This window comes from Mesoplodon mirus (genome assembly GCF_964341445.2).
Source record: "Mesoplodon mirus genome assembly, chromosome: 11".
Classification (NCBI taxonomy): Eukaryota; Metazoa; Chordata; class Mammalia; order Artiodactyla; family Ziphiidae; genus Mesoplodon; species Mesoplodon mirus.
Genome location: NC_138987.1, coordinates 102,135,792 through 102,149,213, shown reverse-complemented (window position 1 = coordinate 102,149,213; position 13,422 = coordinate 102,135,792). Strand labels below are relative to the sequence as shown.

At 47.3% G+C, this 13,422-nt stretch overlaps 1 protein-coding gene and 1 pseudogene across 3 annotated transcripts in view; one reads left to right on the top strand and one right to left on the bottom strand.

The window, feature by feature from the left end:
- The window catches only part of CECR2 (CECR2 histone acetyl-lysine reader), a gene marked incomplete at its 5' end in the record, with an annotated part of 152,451 nt that overhangs the window by 56,889 nt on the left and 82,140 nt on the right, over positions 1 to 13,422 (bottom strand). For both annotated transcript variants that reach the window (XM_082635952.1, XM_082635953.1), the window contains one exon: positions 11,137 to 11,231. In XM_082635952.1, coding sequence (XP_082492078.1) covers positions 11,137 to 11,231 — 95 coding nt within the window. The remainder of the gene's footprint in view (positions 1 to 11,136; positions 11,232 to 13,422) is intronic.
- LOC309812511 (heterogeneous nuclear ribonucleoprotein A1-like) lies at positions 9,273 to 10,425 on the top strand (annotated as a pseudogene). The gene has a single exon. The product of its transcript is annotated as a heterogeneous nuclear ribonucleoprotein A1-like (transcript).

The window sequence follows — 13,422 nt, the reverse complement described above, 5'->3', positions numbered from 1 at the left end:
GTGGTACATAAATACAATGGACTATTACTCAACCATAAAACGAGGGTGAAATAATGCCACCTGCAGCAACATGGATGGACCAAGAGATTATCGCATCAAGCAAAGTCAGAAAAAGGACAAATACCATATGATATCACTTATATGTGGAAGCTAAAATATGACACAAACGAACCTATCTACAAAGCAGAAACAGAATCACAGATCTAGAGGTCAGACTGGTGGTTGCTATGGGCAGGGAGAGAGGGATGGACTCGGAATTTGGGGTTGATAGATGGAAACTCTTACATTTAGAATGGATAAACAACAAGGTCCTACTGTATAGCACAGGGAACTATATCCAGTCTCCTGGGATAAACTATCATGGAAAGGGATACGAGAAAGAATATATATGTATGTAAAACTGAATCACTTTGCTATACAGCAGAAATTAACACAACACTGTACTTCAATAAAATTTGTTTAAAAAGAAACAGAACACCCAAAGAGCCTTAATCCATTAAAGACATCAAATCAATAATAATCAACAACTGGCACCCAAAGAAAACTACAAACCCAAAGGCTTTCAGTGGTGAGCTGTTTGAAAACAAACTCGGACTTCCCTGGTCGTGCAGTGGTTAAGAACTCGCCTGCCAATGCAGGGAACACGGGTTCAATCCCTGGTCAGGGAAGATCCCACATGCTATGGAGCAACTAAGCCCGTGCGCCACAGCTATTGAGTCTGCGCTCTAGAGCCCACGAGCCACAACTACTGAGCCCACGCGCCACACTACTGAAGCCCGTGCACCTAGAGCCCATGCTCCGCAACAAGAGAAGCCACCGCAACGAGAAGCCCGCGTACTGCAACAAAGAGCAGCCCCTGCTCGCCGCAACTAGAGAGAAAGCCCGCGCACAGCAACGAAGACCCAACGCAGCCAAAAATAAATATAAATAAAATAAATAAATTTTTAAAAAAAGAAAAGAAATTACACAAACTCTTTCAGAAACGAGAGAAGGGAACACTTCTCAACCCTTGTGCCAAAACCTGACAAAGATTCATAAGCAAATAAAATTACAGACCAATATTCTTCATAAACATACATGGAGAAATCCTCAACAAAACAGCAGCAAACTGAATTCAGCAACAGACAAAAGGGACAGCACTTCATCACACTTGAGGGTGAAAGGCTGAATACTTTCCCCCAAGATCAGGAACAACACAGGAGTCGTGGCCGGCACAGTAATAAGACAAGAGAAGGAAGCTCTCAGGACAGGGAGCCGGGATAGAGGCTGGAACGGAAACAGACTACAGAAACTCCTCAGTCAGCGACAAGACCAATAGACTAAGAAGTGAATTCAGGAAGACTATAGTAACACGGTCAATATAAAAAACTCAATTGTATTTTACATATAATGGCAACAAATAGCTGGAAAATATAAAATACTTAGGCACAAGTGTAAAGATGTACAGTATCTTTACAATGAAACTATACAATATTCCTGAAATTAAAGAAGATAAACAGGGACTTCCCTGGTGGTCCAGTGGTTAGGACTCCACACTCCCAATGCAGGGGCCAGGGTTCAATCCCTGGTCAGGGAACTAGATCCCGCACGCTGCAACTAAGACCCAGTGCAGCCAAATCAATAAATAAAAAAAAATTTTTTTAATGAAGGAAGATAAACAAGTGGAGTATATATCATGGTCAAGGACTGGGAAACTCAACATTGCTCAAAATGTCCATTTTCTGTAGCAGGCCTTTTCTGGAGGGTGGGGGAGTTGACAAGCTGATTTTTAAATTTGTATGCAAAGAACCCAGAATAGTCAAAACATTTAAAAAGCAAAACTAAAATATAAAAAGGTGGAGAACTCACCAATTTCAAGACAATCTGGTACTTGTATAAATATAAGACATACAGAACAATGGAATAAGGCAGAGTCCAGAAACAGACTGAACACAGATGAAATCCATAAGGAAAAAATGGACACTGACTGACCTTCTACTTCACACAATACACGAATACTAACTCAAAATGCATCATAATACCAACTGCAAAAAGCGCTAAAACTGTAAAACTAAGAGAAAACCTCAGAGAAGATCTCTTGATATTAAGGTATGTCCCGATTTCTTAGGAAAAAACTGATAAATTAGACTTCAACAAAATTAAAATTTGCCATTCTTTAAAATGGAAAGGCAAGCTACACATCAGAAGAAAACAGTCACAGCCCATTATATATCTAGTCATCAGGGAAATGCACATTAAAACCACAATGAGTTACCACATTACACACAACAGAATCAGTAAAATGAAAAACTGGGTAAAATTAAAATTAACAGATGTCGGCAAAGATATGGAGCAACTGGACTGTTCATGTGTTGCTGGGGGGAGAATAAAGGTCACCACTGCTCAGAAAACAAGTCAATGTCAATCGTGCTCTCACGCACGACCCAGCGATTCCCGAGAGAAACGAAAAGACATCCACAAAAACATCCGTGCAAGTGTTCACAGCTGCTCTATTCTCAACAGCCCCAAACTGGAGGCAACATACAAGTCTACCAACTAGTAGACCAAAAAACTGTGATATATGTTTGCACTGGAATCCGACGCAGACCCCCTCCCCAAAAGGAACGAAGAACTGATACAAACAGCAGCGTCAGTGAGTATCACACAGACCCTGTGCTTCCTCAAAGAAGCTGGACACACAGGGCCCATACTGCATGACCCCAGCCACACACACGAAATTCAAGAATAAGGCAAAACAATCTGCATCAATAAAAATCAGGTCACTGCGTGGGATGCAGTGGGGTTTTGGGGGTGTAGGGAGGTTAGATTTAGTGCAAAGGGCACTTTCTGAGGAGATGGAAATGTATTATCTTGAGCAGCATGAGTCTGTGGAATTAGAAATAGGAACCTATTTAATTTTCTAAAAACAGGGGCAAACTATGGCTCATGGGCCAAAGCTGGCCTGAATGTATCTTTAGCCTGTAAGCTAAGAATGTGAAAATCATTCTTTTCTAACGGTTGGAAGAAAAAAGAAATCAAAATAATACTATTTTATGACAAGAGAAAATGATACAAAATTCAAATTCCAGATTATGAAAATCTAATAAAACACAGCCACAATCAGTCACGAAGCACTGCTCTGGCCACTTTTCTTTTTTTTTTTTTGCAGTACGCGGACCTCTCACTGTTGTGGCCTCTCCCGTTGCAGAGCACAGGCTCCGGACGCGCAGGCCCAGCGGCCATGGCTCACGGGCCCAGCCGCTCCGCGGCATGTGGGATCTTCCCGGACCGGGGCACGAACCCGTGTCCCCTGCATCGGCAGGCGGACTCTCAACCACTGCACCACCAGGGAAGCCCCGCTCTGGCCACTTTTGCACTGGGATGGCAGAGGGGAGTAGTTTAGACCATGTCACCCACACAAAGCCTAAAATGGTTATTCTCTGGCCCTTCGTAGAAGTCTGCTGACCCCAGTTCTGAGACGTGCAAACCGCAACATTTAAGACATGGGAAGTAGCCTGGGTCAATATCCACTTCCTACTCCACACACGTAGATGTTTCTGGTATTTACTAAAAGCTCAAGACTGTTCTAAGGCTGTCATAAGTGAATTCATTTAATTTCACATTAAATTTAGTAATGGGTACGGTTATCATTCCCATTTTACAGATGAGGCGAGTAATGCACGAAGAGATTAAGGAACGTTCTTAGCTCCACATTAACAGGTAAGCCTTAGAACCAAGAAAGGCAAGCATTCATCTGTCCAAAATCCTCTTTCTTTAGGGTGGGATGAAAATAAAACTTCAGAGAATACCGAGCACAAATTCACTCTAAAGGTACGTGGATACCACTGGAGGACAGAGTAACCATCACTTTAGGCAATGCCTTCCAATGGAAAAAGGAAAATTCATTGTGATGCCTTCTTGTCTGAGTGATCACTGCGTAGGTGCATTCAGTTTGTACAAATTCACTGAGCTGTATGATTAAGCAATGTGCCCTTTTCTGTGTGTATTATAATGTATCGACAAAAACAACTTTTTAAAGGGCTGAAGCCTGAGCCTCACTTCAGACCAGTTAGTCCAACTTGGATCAACCAGACCCCAAACTTACTTGCCCATTCAGAATTTTTTAATTTCATGTATACTTAGCTGTTTCTAACACAAATAAAATTACAGATTATGTTTTCGGCAATGCTCCGACACCTCACAGGTATGATATGAAAAAGGGTGGAACCATCACTTGCCTCCCTGGCCCAGCACAGAACAGCAGGACCAACACTGCCACCCACTGTCCCCAGGAAAGGGGGACGAGCATGGGGGGCACCAGGATCCCCCCTCCACAGGGAGCTGACAGGCCCCCCACTAATTCTGCTTCTGTCTATCGGAGACTCACAGTTTCCTTCAACAGCAAAAAAAGTCACAGAAGCAGCTGCCTGTAAAAGGAAGGGGAAAAAACTCTTCTCTCCTCCCGGTTACTACACTGTCTGAAATTTTATGACATTTATTTAACTAGGGTCATTTTTTTGTTTTTTTTAAATAAATTAACCTCTCATTTCAAAAGAAATAATTTAGGAGGAACTGACACAGTGTTGTCATAAGGAAGAAACTAGTGTTAAGAGGACTGCCATCAGCACTGGGGAGGGCGGGCAGCTCTGCACCGTACCCAGAAGCAGAAGGGCTGGGGGAGGACACAGAAGACAGGGTGACACGGTGTCTGCGGGTCTCTGACGAGCCAGCACAGCTTGATGAGACAGACACATTCTGAAATATTAAATGCTATTTGCACCTCTAGGTACACACGTGTGAAAAAGCAAACTGTCCAGAACAGCCCACCCGGCACCCCATCTTCAGGACGGGTGGGGTTTCTGCTCTATACTACTTTAGGCGATGCTTTAAAACTTTTTTTTTTAATTTATTTTTTTATTTTTGATTGCGTCGGGTCTTCGTTGCTGCGCGCGGGCTTTCTCTAGTTGTGGTGAGCGGGGGCTACTCTTTGTTGCGGTGCGCCGACTTCTCATTGTGGTGGCTTCTCTTGCTGCGGAGCACGGGCTCTAGGCGTGCGGGCTTCAGTAGTTGTGGCACGTGGGCTCAGTAGTTGTGGCTTGCGGGCTCTAGAGCGCAGGCTCAGTAACTGTGGCACGCGGGCTTAGGTGCTCCGCGGCATGGGGGATCTTGACCGACCAGGGATTGAACCCGTGTCCCCTGCATTGGCAGGCAGATTCTTAACCACTGCGCCACCAGCGAAGCCCAGAATTAATTTTTTTATACTGCTAAAATCATTAATTTTATGTAAGGATGACAGAAAACAAAGAGTCAGAGTCAGAGACTCAAACTTCAGATTCTATGAGGGATGAATATCTGGGCTCCTGATCTCTCACTTCTTTGTAGGCATTATTCATCTTCTAACTGGCTACCTAAGTCTCTGGATGTTTCCCTCCCTGTAAAACAGGACCCGGTTAGCCTTTGAGGGGATCTCCCCCAACCGCTTCTTCGTAGCCTCACAAGAAGACTGAGGCAATGAAACGTTCCAAAGTGAAAGCAGATGAGTGATGGGAAAAGCCTGCATCTAAGCTAAGAATATCCTGTAGAACGCCCACTATTTTCAAACTAATTGTTTTTTTATAGGGGATATTATCAATGTAAGTACATTTATAGTGGAGGCTAATGGTAAATATGGGAGAAAATTAAACTAGGAACAAGTTAGTTATAGCCATTTACTGAAACAAAAGGGAAAATCAAAACCTCTTGTTGATAATTCATTTATAAAGGACCACATGTGACTATCCAAAAATCAACTGGCTCTTGTCCAAAAGCCTACGAAAACAGAGAACTTACAATATGTTGTTGATAACTAAGTACACCTGATTAGATGCAAGCCTAAGCCTCACCACCAATATGCAGTTTTCCTCTGGAGAATACAGTCACTATTAACGAACAAAAGCCCGGGCAACAGGCCCCCTGGTGTTCACAGCCTTGCATGCTGGGCTCTCCCCAGGGGGGCGCAGCACATCTGGGGCTCGCTCCTGGTCACAAAACCGGGCAGGCGAGGGCACTCCCGCGAGCGCGCGCCAGGTCACGGGAGGAGACACAGCAGGGCCGAGAGGGCCGCATGGAAACAAAGACCTGGGTCCTACAGCTGCCAGGGCGACTCTGCCAGCAGCCTGAAGGACCCTGTGTCCCTCCCCAGCTAGGCCTCCAGACACGCCGAGCGGGGCCCCCGACAAGCCACGTGCAGACCCACAAAACTGACCGATACCAAATGCAGTTTCAGCTCTTCGGCCTGTGAACTGCGCTAAGCGGCCACAGGAAACAAACATACGGCCCTCCCAAGGGCGGGCCCGGGGTGGCCACGGTCCCAGCAGCACGGCCGGCACAGAAGATTCCTGACCCACAGATACTGATGTTTAAAGCTGTTAAGTTTTAGGATAATTTGTTACATAACAGTGGATGACGAATACAGCATGAAACAGGCAGAAGCACAAACACGATAAGGAAGGGGGGTGATAACCTAGAACATCAAGAGGATCCACTTTGAAAAATCAAGGTCAGTAAACTGGGCAGATTCAAGACACAAACACAGGAATATGTTAGGAATATATCATATTCTACACTTGGAAGTACTTGTACCGTGTGTGAGTATCACTCAACTCTTAGCAGCAACACAAGTTAAAGTAACCCAGGAACGGATCTGACCTACATGAACAAAGGTACAACTTTTTACTGAGCAACATCAGGACTTTTTTTTAAAAATAAATTTATTTATTTATTTTTGGCTTCGTTGGGTCTTCGTTGCGGTGCACGGGCTTCTCATTGCAGTGGCTTCTCTTGTTGTGGAGCACGGGCTCTAGGCGCACGGGCTTCAGTAGTTGTGGTGCACGGGGCTTAGCTGCTCCGCGGCATGTGGGATCTTCCCGGACCAGGGCTCGAACACGTGTCCCCTGCATTGGCAGGCGGATTCTTAACCACTGTGCCACCAGGGGAGTCCCACAACATAAGGACTTTAATCAAAATAAGGAGATTCCTTATGGAATATGACAAGATTATATCATTTTCTGGAAGAACTAACAAGCAGGATTAGTTAAGAGCAATGGTATCAGAGCCAAGAGACTGGCAGGTACAGCCAGGAACAGCCGAGTGGATTCTCACGTGTCAAAAACCTGGTAAAATGTCCAATAGACACCACATGCCAACAGGGAAGGGAAGCTCTACTACACTGATGGCATGAGCCAACTCTAGCTATTCAGACCTTCAACCGCAGCCTGGCGCCCGTCCCCACCGTCACACAGAAGGCAGGCGTGCAACACCTGCCCCGCAAATTTTAAATGGGCGTTTCTTGTGCTTGGTCATCAACCAACACACCCATGGAAGACACGGCCTAAGTATGTAACAGGAAATTCAAGTCCATAAACCACGAATGTGCGCAGTAAGGTTGGAGAGACAGCCTGTCAGGCAGGAGGCACCAGGTCATCACCTTCACCCCCTAACAGACCTTCAGGATGGGCTCGCCTCTGCCCTCAGGCCTGATCTACTCACTCGCCCCTGCCTGGTCCCCCGCCCTCCCTGCCCTCAGGATCACGCCCCCGAACTCGCCGCCCAGCCTACAAGGCCTACTAGGCTCCTACTCCTGTTGTGCTGTGGCCACAGGACTCCTCGACTGGCTGTGCGTGCCAGAGACAGCAGGGAAAGAAGGCGAGCAGGTGGGCCAAGCAAGCCCCACAGATGCAGTGACAACCAGCCTCTGTGTGGAGAGCCACCAGGCGGGCTGGGACCCTGTTTTCCCTCCAGCTGATCAGTGTCTTAGATGCTTTCTAAAAGCTACAAACTGGGTTTCAACATGAAGTCTCATTTTAGATGTTGGCGACAAACCAAAATATAACACTCAGGGGCTAATAAGACTTTGAACTTTGCAGCTCAAATAAATCACATCTCTGAACCACATGGGACCTTCTGCTCTGCGACCCCTGGCCTCTGCTCCAGGGCGTCAAACCCCAGACACTCACCGTCCTACCTGCAACTTCAGGGGGGTCCGTCCCTCCTTCACTCACCCTCTTACTGGGCTCTGTAATATAAGGGCACTGGCTCAGGAAGCACCCCATGACGGCTCAGTCCACGGCCCGTTCTCACATAGGCCACGTGCTCTGTGGATGTCACAGCGCTTGCCATGGCAACTGCACACACTCTACAGTGGAGCCCAGGACCGAGGGTCCCCAGGGCATCTGCCCTCCAGCACCCTGGCCAGAGCGAGGTGAGGCAAACAGACCCCCTCGGACACTGATGGTCATGGGTGAAATGGAGCAACCCCTGGGGTGAGTGGCCCGGAAATTTATTTTTTGAGTCTTAAGTGGCCATTTCTTTTTACGGAGTGACTACACTTGCAGAAATTTAAGAGTATGATTCACTAAGGTGTGCAAACTTTTATGTCCAAGGCTATGTAATATAGCATGTTTTTAACAGTTAAAAGCTGGGCACAAATGTTCATCTACTAAATCGGAGTATTTGACAATCCCATTTAAAGAAAAGGTGGTTATAAGAAAAATTATCATTGTGATGAAAAAAATGAAAGATATGAAAAAGTGAAATTATATACACAGTATGACTACAACTGCTTAAAAACCACACAAACTCCCAAGTTACATCTCAAAAAGAAAACGGGAGAAAATATACTAAACCCTATTGTCATGGTGTTTAAGTGGTAAGATGGTAGATTTCTTTCTACTCTTTGTTTAGCAGGACAGCCTGGACGCCCTGGGGACAGTCAGTACACTCGCGGAGAATGCAGGAGATGACGACTACAGCATGACACAGGCAGAAGTACAAACACGGAAAGGAAGGGGGATGATCTCTCTCTCTCTCTCTCTCTCTCTCTCTCACACACACACACACACACACACACACACACACACACACACGAACGCCGAGCTCCGCGCTGGATGCAGTAGCGGTTCGTCAACCCCTCATTCACCTTGTTACCACACGTCTACCCCCCGCCCTAACAGGCACCCAGGAGTGGATCTACTGGAAGAGAAATATTTCAGACACCGTCTTTTTTTTAACTGTCTGAAAACTGTAAACCGTAACACCCCAGACTCCTGCCTGCACGGGGAGCCCCGTCCTGTCTCAGCTTCCCGGGAACTGGCCTCACAGTCCAGCTCTGTGTGGAAACATAGTAGCAAGAGAATGTCTATCAACTCTATCAAAACAAGGGATGAGGCCTTATCAGGAAGATCCTTTATTTGCTGACAGAGATGAAATCTTGCTCCAAATTTCTACACACCTCAATGTACCAGACAGCTGTGTACTTGGCAGCTATGGTGTGAGGGGGCCCAGACGCTCCACGTTAGAAAGGATGCCAGAGATACATTCGGTAGATTACTCCTTTCTGCCCGTGGACACCGCCGAGTAAGCATCGTTGACGTTCCCCCCCGCCACCACTGCCGTCATGTCTAAGTCAGGGTCTCCCAAAGAGCCGCACAGCCGCAGAAGCTCTTCGTCGGAGGTCTGAGCTTTGAAACAAGCGACGCGAGCCCGAGGAGGCATTCTGAGCAGCGGGGAGCGCGCACAGACTGTGTGGCGACGAGGGATCCAAGCACCAGGCGCTCCAGAGGCTTCGGGGTTGTCATCACACACGCCACCGTGGAGGAGGTGGGTGTGGCCATGAAGGCAAGGCCACACGAAGTGGACGGGAGAGTTGTGGAACCAAAGAGGGCCGTCTCAAGAGAAGACTCTCAAAGACCTGGTGCCCACTTAAGTGTGAAAAAGATTTTTGTTGGTGGCATTAAAGAAGACACTGAAGAACATCATCTAAGAGATTATTTTGAACAGTCTGGGAAAATTGAAGTGATTGAAATCATGACTGATCGAGGCAGTGGCCAAAAGAGAGGCTTTGCTTTCGTAACCTTTGATGACCATGACTCTGCAGACAACACTGTCAGTCAGAAATGCCACACTGTGAATGGCCACAGCTGTGAAGTAAGGAAAGCCCTACCTGAGCAAGAGATGGCTAGTTCCTCATCCAGCCAAAGAGGCCCAAGTGGTTCTGGAAACTTTGGTGGTGGTCATGGCGGGGGTTTTGGTGGGAGTGACAGCTTTGGTCGTGGAGGAGACTTCAGTGGCCGAGGTGGCTTTGGTGGCAGCCGCAGTGGTGGTGGCTATGGTGGCAGTGGGGATGGCTATAATGGGTTTGGTAATGATGGAAGCCATTTTGGAGGTGGTGGAAGCTACAATGATTTTGGCAGTTACAACAATCAATCTTCACATTTTGGACCCATGAAAGGAGGAAACTTTGGAGGCAGAAGTGCTGGCCCCTGTGGCGGTGGAGGCCAATGCTTTGCCAAACCCCGAAACCAAGGTGGCTGTGGTGGTTCCCGCAGCTGCAGTAGCCATGGCAGTGGCAGAGGTTTTGATGACTGCCAGGGAACAAAGCTTAGCAGGAGACGAGAGCCAGAGAAGTGACGGGGAAGCTACAGGTTACAACACATCTGTGAACTCGGCCAAGCACAGGGATGGCAGGGCCTAGCTGCTACCAAGAAGACATGTTTTAGACAATACTCATGTGTATGGGCAAAAAACCTCGAGGACTGTATTTGTGACTAATTGTATAACAGGTTATTTTAGTTTCTGTTCTGTGGAAAGTGTAAAGCATTCCAACAAAGGGTTTTAATGTAGATTTTTTTTTTTTTGCACCCATGCTGTTGATTGCTAAATGTTAATACTCTGATCATGATGTGGAATAAATGTGTCTTTAAAAAAAACAAACAAGAAATGATGCCACTGTTTAAGTGAACAGAAGATACATACCCCAGGGGCAGAAATACGGTAAAAATCTAGTTTTAATTTGTTAGGCACCATTTTACCAATACTGAAAACAAAGATCAGAAAGAAAGCCCTACATTGAGAGAACACATTCCACACTTGAATATGGTAGTTGGTGGACCCAAGAGTAAGGGATATAGATTTCTGAGAGTGAAATAAAGTCAAGAATTACAATACAATGAAAACTCAGCTGCAGAAGGAGCCAAGCACGGGGCCTGGGAACCGTGTGTAAATACACTGTTACGTCTTGGCCGGTGATCTGCTCGGGTTTATTCCAGGAGACACGAAACATCACTAGGACTGGTTAATTCCTTCCCTCCTGCCAGAAACAGGAAGATTGGGGTTACTCACGTGATATCCCTTCGCTGATAGCAGCCCTGAAGTAGGCAGGCGATCAGGTCGCTGATAAACTCCACGTCATCTCTGTGAAGAGCTGCTTCTAACTCCTGAGGAGGAGAAGGGAGAGGGATTGAGAGCTCGGACACGGAGGCAAATTTCCTAACAGCCAGCGGCCCGTCCCTTCCAGGTCGCCACCACACCACCACTGCCGTCCCCGTCACGGGCCAACTGCCCTCCTTTCTGGTTTTCCAAGAGTTTACTCCCCCACTGCTCCTTACCAAGCTCCATCCCTTTCACCTGCACACACAGACACCTCTTTTTACAAGTCAATGCCAGCACGGTCATAAGAGCTTAACTTATATTAATATACTGTTTTGCTTTCTATTATTTTGCAAGAGTGTAAAGGAGCAAATATGTAATTACTCAGAAAGTATTCATTTATTTAAGAGTTTCAACAGGTAAACCAGCTGCAACAGCTTTCCAGAACCACGCTACCTTGAGAAGCAGCACTAGTAGGAAATGAGCAATCTGTGGTCCCCACAGGCCCGAGGGAAGGAGGTGCCAGCGCCAAGGCCGAGCTTACGTCACCTGAAGAGAAGTGAGGCAATGCCGTGCTAAGGGGCTAATCCCAGGGGAGGTGCACGTGCTGTCCTTGGGGTTTAGGCAGAGATGCCAAGGATTTAGCTTGACTTCGCGCATACTCTAAACAAAGGTTCGCTGAGGAGCTACAGGGACAAAAGGTGACAGCGTGGAATTTTGGGAGATTCTATTCCCTTCTCAAGCTCCCACAGTGAACCAGTGTTTCCTGAGATGACAGAACATGCCCCAGTCACCAGCTCCCGGGACGCAGAGAGGGCCCACGTCTGGTCCACCAGGATGCCGTCCACCCACCGTGCAAGCCATTTCCCAAGGGTCCACTACGCTTGTGGTGTGGCCGGCTCATAACCGAAATTGCGAGGGTCTTATGAGTGGTTTGGAAAGCATGAGGTGTGCCAAAGATGCAGTTTCTGCCCACACCAAGTACCGGGCAGTGTACACAAGGCGGGGGGGGGGGTCCACTTCTGCTGTAAAAATGGTAAAGGTCTTTTTAAGGCTATTTTAATTGTTCCATTTATTATTCTATGTTTAAAAGTTTCTAAGTTTGTAAACACCCACTCCGAAAACTTCACATGACAAGAAACTGCTAAGCATGCCAACTGATAGAAGCAAACAAAATACAAACTACCCTGAGAAGGAAGGGGGCGGGGGGGGGGCGGCATAGACACCTTGAAAGCCCAGGTGAGCGAAACTCAGAATTCAAAGACAAGGCCCAAGCATGAAAACCTTGTGCCTGCCCTACATACAAATTTGGTAACGATGAGCATGTCTATTACAGTGGCTCTTATTCTTCTATTAGCTTACTAATTCCTTTGGGCAGAGCTCTTTTCTACCGACCAAACATAACAAGGATTTGAACTATATTTGGTCAGAATTCATTTATTCAACAAACATTTCCAGGGCACCCGGCACTTCCTGAGCCCTGGGGAGCTGGGGTCAGCGGGGGGAGAAGACGGGACACAGCACCTCTGGGCACAGAACCGGTGCTGTGGGAGGGAAGGGCGCTGCTCCCGGGGCCCAACACCCAGGGTGGGGCTGGACACGGGCCAGGCGGGCCCTGCCCTCCGTGAAGAGGTGGGACCTGCCCGGCTGCTGCGGCAGAGGGTGGAGATGAGGCCACTGCAGCTCGAGCAACAGCCCAGAGGAGACTCTGAGGGACTTAGCTGAAGGAGACAGACAGCAGGAGGGGAGACACGCACATCCAGAGCCCAACAGGAGCACAGGAGGGACAGGGCAAGGGAAGATTCGGGCTCCTGCTGAAGCCCAGTCACACCGGGCAAGACCCCAAAGGAAACCGCAGTGAGAGAAGAGGCTGGACCCTTGAAGCACAAAGTCCCAGGCCACCTCCTTCAATAGATTAGCCAGAATTACTGACACTAGAACCGGAAGGAAAATATCCACAAACCAATGATAGGAATGTGTCATGAACCAAGAATTATGATTAATACAATCTGTGAATCTGAGGTTTAAAAAAGGAAAGAAAAAGCTGTTACACTGTATTTTCTGCTGGCCTCAGAACCCAGGCTTCATTGGTGATTCAACCATTGTTTTCTTTTTTTTAATATTTATTTGTTGATTTGGTTGCGCCGGGTCTTAATTGCGGCATGCATGTGGGATCTAGTTCCCTGACCAGGGATCGAACCCGGGTCCCCTGCACTGGGAGCGCAGAGTCCCATCCACTGCGCCACCAGGGAAGTCCCC